Source organism: Lactuca saligna, chromosome 4 (assembly GCF_052625555.1).
Source record: "Lactuca saligna cultivar CGN05327 chromosome 4, ASM5262555v1, whole genome shotgun sequence".
Lineage (NCBI taxonomy): Eukaryota > Viridiplantae > Streptophyta > Magnoliopsida > Asterales > Asteraceae > Lactuca > Lactuca saligna.
Genome location: NC_136420.1, coordinates 164,652,243 through 164,661,704, shown reverse-complemented (window position 1 = coordinate 164,661,704; position 9,462 = coordinate 164,652,243). Strand labels below are relative to the sequence as shown.

General features: G+C 32.5%; 1 protein-coding gene and 1 long non-coding RNA gene across 2 annotated transcripts; one reads left to right on the top strand and one right to left on the bottom strand.

The window, feature by feature from the left end:
- Nucleotides 1-757: 757 nt before the first annotated feature.
- On the top strand, nucleotides 758-2,736 carry LOC145043037 (uncharacterized). The gene is made up of 2 exons (XR_013680873.1): nucleotides 758-2,219; nucleotides 2,304-2,736. It is a non-coding gene; the product is annotated as an uncharacterized LOC145043037 (long non-coding RNA).
- Nucleotides 2,737-3,710: 974 nt separating this feature from the next.
- On the bottom strand, nucleotides 3,711-4,172 carry LOC145040323 (protein FAR1-RELATED SEQUENCE 5-like). The gene has a single exon (XM_078988265.1). It carries the CDS (start codon nucleotides 4,170-4,172, stop codon nucleotides 3,711-3,713), a length of 462 nt encoding a protein of 153 aa, XP_078844391.1.
- Between the last annotated feature and the right edge of the window lie 5,290 nt (nucleotides 4,173-9,462).

Sequence of the window (9,462 nt, the reverse complement as noted above, 5' to 3'; positions counted from 1 at the left end):
AAAGATTTATGCGATATGTAGCAATGAGTGCGTGAAATTACCGTAATATAAACTTGGCATGTATAAATATATATATGTATGATATATATGATTTACAATGTCCAATATAAAACATATAAGTTGAATTTTTAGCTAACATACTGAAAATGCTTAAATTCCATATTTATACATTTTAATAGATCATAAAATAATATATATATATATATATATAGGTTCAGGTTCATTTGAGATTATTTTAATTTTGTAAGACCGTGAGACCAAATCTAAAAATAAATTTAAAATGCAAAATAAATGGAAAAATTAAAAAAATTCTTTTTTTAAATATTATTTTCGGAACTTGAATTAACTAAAAAAAATCCCGTTTTTTTTTTGAAAAATACGTGAAATATTCTAATAGAATATTACACCAACATATTCAAAAAAATAATTTAAAATGAAATATAAATGGAAAAATCTAAATTTTTTTTTAAATATTATTTTCGGAACTTGAATTAACTAAAAAAAATTAAAAAAAAATCTATTTTTTTTTTGAAAAATACGTGAAATATTCTAATAGAATATTACACTGTACATATTCTAAAAATTAATTTTAAAATGCAAAATAAATGGAAAAATCCAAATTTTTTTTTTTTAAATAGTATTTTTGGAATTTGAATTAACTAAAAAAATTAAAAAAATAAAAATAAAAAAAATAAAAAATACGTTACACGGTCTCACAAAATATATACCCTTAAGGTAGCTAAGCTTGTATACCCGATCCTCAAAACTACGTAGTTTTGTGTACCCCTTTCCTTTTCTCTAATTACACCGATTTCTTCTTATTTTTCTGTATCATTTCTCACCCCTTGTCCGACCGACGTTCCCATCCGCCACCACCACGCACCCGTTTTCCTCTTCCCTTCTCACTCTTCACCGGAAATCTGCATCTTCACCAAATCGATTTCATAGAAATTAGAATTCAATTCATAGAGTTCACATAAATCTCATTCTTTCTCTTTTGTTGATTCGTTCTTTCTTTATCGTAGTCTCATTCTTTCTCTGTTGCCGACACATTCTTTCTTCCTCACTTGTCACTCTTCACCGGAAATCACCATCACAAAATTGGAACTGGGTCCTAGGGTCCTTGGCTTGCCGATGCTTCTTGATTTGAAAAAGATTGTGATTTAAGGTAATATTAATCACGAAGATTGAAAAAGTTCAGTGTTGGAGTTTTCTTATTGCGTATATGCATCAATTCTTCGCAATAATATTAATCAGGAAGATTGATAAAGCAAACCTATCTTATTTAGAATCGACTGGGGTGTTTGAATGATACCAGGTGATAAGTTGAGAGACATTTTTTGGATTCATCTTCTTCAATTTTTTTTCTTGGTGTGCATTAGGTAATTTCTATAGATTGGGGTGTTTGAAGAATAGCAGGTTCATCTATGGTGATTAGTTTCTGTGTATTTTCTTTTCAAATATAATGTCTCTTGTAATGTACAGTAATGTACACCAGGTGTTTGATTAAATGTCTTAGTGAAATCTTGTCCCAATATGTATAAAGACTGATTCTTTTGCTAGGAAAAAATGCAATTTCGGGTGTTGATTCAATTAAGTGACCGTGTTACGACAAAATTTGAAAGAAAGTAGTTTGATTGGGTCTTCTGGAGCTGCTGGTTTGTTTTCCTCCATTTTCCCTTATTTTGTGGATGCTCCTGGTTGTTTTTCTCTTCCTAGATTGCTTGTGGATCGCTAGTTAGTTTTGGCTTGCCTAGTTCTAAATATGGTTTCAATTTTAGCATAAATATTGTTAAAGCAATGAAGACAAGTTCTATTACTATGGTTTTAATTGTTTTTGTTAGGAAAGTTAAGTTTGTAATTCTAGCCACAGGTTTCTTCACTGATTAATTGTTTATTTTACTTGTATGACCAATTAGGAAAGTCAATTTAGCAATTTGTTACACGATAATGGATTGGAAGGGTATGAAAGATAAGTGTGTCCACATAAAAGCAATGTTATTCTACTTGGGTTTTGATGATCCGTTGAAGAAGATACAAAAACTAATAGCCTTGATAAAGAACGATATAACAGCTCTAAATGTAGTTGTATCTGATTTGCAAACTCTTCAAAACAAGGAAAAGATACAATTTTCCATTCTAATACTGTTTGTTATGATTTTAAGAACAAGCTAATGGGAGCTACAAAAAAGTTTCAAGATTTATTAACAAGGACTGAGGTTGTTTCTTGTTTATATTCTTTATTCTCCTTCCCCTTTAATGGTTATAAATTAGAATTAATCTCATTCTTGCTCTTACAACAGAATATCAAGGCTCATGATAATAGAAGACAAATCTTTTCTACAAGGCTAAAATATAGGACAGATTTGAGTTCCAGGGCTAAAATAGGAAACTTGCCTTTATATGTAGTTTATGTGTTTGTTTAGGATTCGGTTAAGATTATTATAAATAGGGATAATGTTTAGGTTAATTTAGTTCAGTTTTTCAGTAATAATCAAGGGGACAAAAATTGTATCTATTTCCATTTCCGTTTGACAAATTATAAATGCAAAGTTATTCTCATGTGAAGGTTATTAGCATTGCAAAGATCTTGGGTTGCATGGAGACACCAAAGAAGCTGAAGATTGTATTAGATGATGTAATCATGTATTAGTTAGGACATAATTTGTAAAGGTTTTTTGACGAATTGTATACGTTGATAGAAATTGTATTGAAAAGTATTGTTTTTGTTGGATTGATCTGAAATTGCAACCCACTTTTCTTATTTATTCGAAATAGCAATGTACTTATAAATACTTTCGTTTTTAACCCACAATAATATCATATTTTTGTTTTTAACCCATACAAGCATCTTATTTTCGTTTTCACCCACAATAGCATCATAATTTTGTTTTTCACCAATACTTGTATCATAATTTTGTTTTTAACCCACAATAGCATCATGATTATGTTTTTAACCCACAATAGCATCATATTTTCGTTTTTAACCCACAATAGTATCATATTTTCGTTTTTAGCCCATAATAGTATCATATTTTCATTTTGAAACACATAAGAACAACCAACATGCAATTTTAATCACAAAAATCATAATCAAAAAATTTTCATTTAAAAACTATAAAAAAATGTTAAGAAACATAAAACATTTCCAGACTATTCATGTATTGTTAACCCCAAAAAATGTCAAAAATGCCAAGAAGCATATCGAATTTCCGTTGCTCACAAAAACAACACAACTCATTATTATGTCTCTTCCAACGATTCATCTGTCTGATACATGTAAAAAAATATTGTTAAATGTTAATATAATTATTAGAGTTCTAAATCATTAAAATTAAATTAAATTAATATTGAAAGTACCTTTCTTTTGGAACAACTAGTAGCGTAATGATCCAATCCTTGACAATAAGAGCATGTACGTTTTTTGGGGGCTTCTAAAGAAGATCTAATTCTACTAGCAATTTTAGGACGCCCTTTTGTGGTAGTTGGACAAAGAGGATCACGGACAGATAATTGTGGCGTCATATCTATTTGCGAAACTCCCATACAAGAACCTTGAGATGCATTCTCCAAAGACATAGATTTCTTTTGATTTGTTTGATCATCCAAAAGACTTATCAATAGCGTATTGACTTTTTGTATCTCTGAAGGGGAGTCTCTAGCTTGTTCAATATAGGCTATGCTTACATAAAATCCCATTTGTCTCATACTTAGCACAGGAACATGTGACGCTGACTTGATCCAAAGAACGAAAGGTAACAATGCGCTAATTTTTTTTTATCAACGTCTAATTGACCAACTCGGTATGTGCTTTCTTTGATAGTTTTTCCTATAGTCTCATGAGTCAAATTGGTAATTGCTTCGGTCCATTCTTTTTTGAAAGTATCAAACATCTTTCTAGTATAACATTGACTTGCTTTTGCTTTGATTGGATGCACTGAAGAAAGAACCGGCCTCGAGTTCATAGTCTTGAAGTCTTCATCTTCTTCGGCGGCCCTTCGAGACTCAACTGCTTTGTCGTATTGTACAACAAATTCATTCAACATGGTCCTCGAATTAACAAATCCATCAAAAAATGAATTGATACTCTCACTTCGTCCGGTTGTTGTCATACCAGCAAAGAAAGTATCCTTCAAGAAGGGTTTAGCCCAATGTATACGTTGGTTATACATGTCACTAATCCAACAATTACTTTCGAATTCATACTTATTACGCATAACCTCCTATCTTGCTTCAAATTGTTCAGTGGTGTCACTATTTACCCATTGTTTGTGCGTTTCTTGAAAATCACTATAACAGGAAACATACAATCGAAGGTGCTCAGTTTCATGCTTCATGATATGCCATGAACAAAAACGATGTCGAGTATTCGGAAACACTTTTTTTATTGCATTTCCCATTGCTTTGTCTTGATCTGTTATAATTGCCTTTGGATACTTATTAAACATACATTTGAGGAAATGTTCAAATAACCATTCAAATGTCTCTTCCTTTTCATTTTCAAGCAATGCTCCACTAAAAAGTATAGACTGCCCATGATGATTCACCCCACTAAAGGGAGCAAAAGGCATCTTGAACTTGTTAGTCATATAAGTGACATCAAACACAACAACATCTCTGCATTTTGTATAAGCATCTCTTGATCTACCATCAGCCCAAAAGATATTTCTAGGATACCCATCATGTCACACACCAAAACCAAGAACGGCGGAAACGTTCTGGGGCGGAGGACGTCATGTACAGTATCACAACAATGAAAAGTAGTAAACAAGCAACAACATCATCCATTGCATTAATAATATAATTATTATACAAGTGTTCTGTCAAATTCTGATAAACACTAAAGCATAAATCAAAATGAAAGATGACTCTTGAATGAGCTCCATCTTCCTTTCTCCTTGCATCGGTACCTGTCTATGATGACATGAGGATCAAGTAATTTTGAAAGCGAGTATCAGCTTTAAAGCTGGTGAGATCATAAGTATTTAGTGTCTTAATTTGTATGTAGTAATTTGTAAGTAAATGAATTGTAAGTATTGAAAATGTATATGAACTGTAAGTATGAAAATGTTTGTAAAACAACTGTAAACGTTTGAAAAACTCTAGAAATCCCTATGATTCATAATATTATATAAGGGTGTCTTCTACCAAGACCTAACTGGTCTCAATGTTCGTGTCATGTAAAAGTGTGTAATTTTCCCAAGTGTAACTATTATTAACAAAATATAGTTTCTACATTCATAGTTTAAGTGAAAAGATCACTAAATATATGTACAGGGAAAATTAATGTAGTACCAAAACGTAGCGCTATAAGAACTACTGCTGTACTAACTCCCTTAAACCGGATTTATATTAAGACATTATGTGATAAATTGCACCATACTATCGACTGATAACAACGACATACGAAGGGCCGTAATAACGGAATGACGTTTGGCACCCGCAGACCTGCAGGTCCGGCTGTAGCTAGCAGCAAGGTGTAGGATAGTCAATCCAGTATAGATCTATACGCAAACTCACGCTCTCCCTCCAAGAGAATTCTGGCTACAACTCGGGCCATGGCATTTAAGGCATCCTCCGATACAGTGGATCACAATTATTGACGTATTCATGTAAGTGTAATGTAATGAACTGTTCTAGCTGTAATGTACGTGCTCTCTACCTAGCAAGTATAGTAATGTAATCGTTCTAGTATTGTTGTATATGTTCTCTTTCTAGTACAGTTGTATACGTTCTTCTCTAGGATAGTTGTATATGTTCTTCTAGTAGTAAGTATTGACTCATGAATGAACTGACTCATAGTATGATATCGCGTTCTAGTAATAGTTCTAGTATCTTCCTAAACTACCCATATGGTAGTTTACTAGTAATCTAACTGGTAAGTATGAACATGGATGTATACCCTTGCTACCTAAAGGCATGGGATGAACTGGAAGGACCCTTTTATGACTATATATGTACACATGATATATAACTAATATTTAAACGACCTTCGGACGAGTACCCGATATCCCACCAGACCACATCTCAAGCGCGAAAAGGAAATAGGGTGGATAGCCTTCCTAAGTCTTTTAAACATTTCTTATATAACTATACATATAAAGGCATGCAATTTATAATATAAAAGCATAAATATGTTTTGTAAAACATTTGAACAATAATATTCTTTTAAGAAATGATCGACTTGATGTCAATATATAAAACAATTTGAAGGCATGGGTTTGATAAAACAATTTAGTATATAGAAACGTTTGTTTGAAACACAGTTGTAAATAAGTTTGAAATATGATATACAGAGTAAGAGGTACAGTGTAATAAGGAATTTAAAACATATAAAATGTTTATAAAAATCATTTGAAGGAAACTGTTTGGTAAAATGGCTAATGTGTAGCCAAATCATTTAAATGTTGTATATTAATCACATGTGATTGATGTAATAACTAGCATAATTCTACTTATTAATCACATGTGATTGATATAATAACTAGCATGATTCTACTTGTATCCCCCCCATAAAACATTTAAAAATAGTTTAAAACATTAGTTAAGGGGTATGAACTCACCTGCAGTAAGTGACTGGACTTGAACGGACTGTTATCGTAAGGAAGGATCGGACAAGTGCTTGGTGTCAAGTGAAGACTTTAGACACACAAAATGATCCTAATTACATATGAAGACATATGTATATAAATAATTAGTGATTAAAACACTAATTATACAAGTATAAACATTTAAACGCGAGGAAAACACTTTTGGTCAAGTGCTAGGAGGTTAAAGGGTTGCAACAAAGGAGTGCAATGCCCCTAATGGGAGTTTATGGTCTAACGACCATATGTCTTGGAGTTTACGGCCCAGGGGAGTAAACTCCTGGCCGTAAACTCTCAACAAAGCCTCTAAATGAAGTCTAACAATTATACAACTCATGTGGTGAATTGTTTCAAGGCTAAATCAAGTGTTTGGGTGTCATAATAACTCCTTTAAGGAGTTTACGGTCTTGGGACCATATTCCCTTGGAGTTTACGACCGTAAACTCCCTTGGGAGGGTGATTATGGTGTTTTCAAGTCTCAAACATTTCAAGGTAATGATCTATGTTGGGTTCTAGTCATAAGGAAGGAGTTAGGATGTCATTTGACCCCTTTATAGGTGTTTACGACCCAAGAGTTTGTCTTGGCTATAAACTCCTTTTTCCTTGTGATTCCTTATGTTTGCTAGGCTATAAACACTTTAGGGTACTTGTCCTTAATTAAGTCTAAGCCTTAGGAAGTGTTTCAAAGCATTTTGGGCACTTAATCATGGAGTTCACTGCCCAAGAACTCCTTGGCCGTGAACTCACTTTCATCATTGTTTCCTAATTATTTTGTTGTCCTAACTATGAAATGAAGGCTTCTAGTTCGAGTTCTAAAGCTTTGAGGGTCATTGGACCCCTTTAGGACCTTAAAATGGAGTTTACTCCCCAAGAACGTTCTTGGGCGGTAAACTCCCGAGTCTAGTTGTTTTGATATGTAATTGATGTTTCTAATCATAATCTAAGTTATATAACATAACTAGATCGAAGTACTCATAATTTGGGATAAAAACCCGAAGATCCGTGAGAGAGAATTTTGACTTTTCTCTAAATGGAATTCAACAAATGAACTATTTGGTTTAGTTTCCTATATATAGTGCTGGGATTTTTGGCAGAAATATTTCTATTCTCGGAGTGAACTCTAATATCCTAGAGTATTGGAATAACAGTGTTGCACAAAACCCTAGTGCATCCACTCTCCTAATATCTCCTTAAGTGTAAAATCCTGAAAACTGCCAAATTTATACTCGAAAACTGAGTTTTCATTGTAACTGTTCTACTTCTATTGGCTTCAAGTGTTTTGTTCAGAATGGAAATTTCGGGTTGTCACACATCATCAGACAAATCCACGACAAAATACTGGTCACTATCAACTAATGTTTTATCTTGAAAATGTTTTATAAGTCCATAGAACTCCTTTCCTATATGTTGCTTTCGTTGCTCAGATAAGAGATCGGCACATTGCTTTGATGTAACATCAGCTACATTTGAGGTTTTCATTGTATTAACAACCTTTTTAATCTGAGAAGGTTTCAACCCTGCTTGACCGAATTGCACCATAAGAGATTTACCTTCTATTGAACGGTGGAAACTGTTATGAGATCGATGCTTCATAACCTTCGTAGGTGTCATGGTGAAGTCGTGATTGTGTGTGTCCTTAAACGAGTTCACCAACCATTTCTCATCCTCCTGTTTTGTTATTCGAAGCTTTGCTTGACATCCGGTTCTAACATCTCTACGACGTTTTTTCTCATTTTCACTTGAAGCATTTTTGTCCATCCTTTTGAAACCTTCTTTATTACATACATATATCTTCCAAAAAGGCTCATTTGTTTTAGGATTTTTAATTGTGTCATCCCTACGTATACCAAAGCCATGTAAAAATGAATAATCATTATAAAATGTATAAGCATCATCGGGTGTATCAAAAACCTTTCCAAGTATACTTTCATTGTTAACTTCCTCTTCGTCAAATTCAATGTTCTCACCGATACTATTTATTTTTTCTCATTCATATGTTGCTTCCACGTAATCATTTGTGTCACTATCTTCGGTTATATATGGTTCTATAGCTTGATTAGTTGCTTCGGCTTCACTTATTGTGGTCTGCAATAGACAACGATGCATATTTCCAAAATAAGATTAACACCAGAATTTTTTTATATTGAATATAATGGAAACATTATACATAAAAAACACAATGAATAACAAGTTATAAACATGGTAAAAATTTTAATTTATAAACACGGTAAAAATACTAAAACGAAGAAAGGTTTACGTGAAAAATCAAGCCGAAATCAAAGATGCAAACAAAGGTCACAAAATGATAATGAAGAACATTTTTTTTTCATGTCATACGACTCTCCACTGAACATCAAATAAGTATGTATATTTGCTTTTTTGCATGACTCACTTATTCCAACCACTTTATGAAACTCATCTAAATAAATAACAAGTTATGTACTCTTTATATTTTATAAACATACATGTTTTCTAATCCATCTATGTAAAAGTAAATTAAAGCCATTAATATCAATTTACTACTTTGACATATAGTAAAGCATTATCATTTTCCTTATCATTGTCAATGTACCTTACAACTGAAAACCTCCCTGTAACCCGTGCCTTTGGCGCGGGAAACTTCCCCTAGTTTGTATGAATTCTTGTCAGTTGCAATTTGTATGAATTCATGTGAATTACAATTTGTATGATTTACGTTAATTGACTTCCATGGAATTGGAGCAGAAAAAACCATTCGTTAAAATACATTACAACTCGGAACATAAAAAGATCATTCGTTAAAATACATTACAATCGATGACTTCATATTCAATTTGTTTGTTGTTTTTTATTATCAATTTTTCATTGTTTGCAAAAAGTTGGATCAAATTCATCC

What these genes read in the sequence shown, in the direction of transcription:
- LOC145040323 (XM_078988265.1), bottom strand. Translation starts at nt 4,172, where the DNA reads ATGTATAACCAACGTATACATTGGGCTAAACCCTTCTTGAAGGATACT.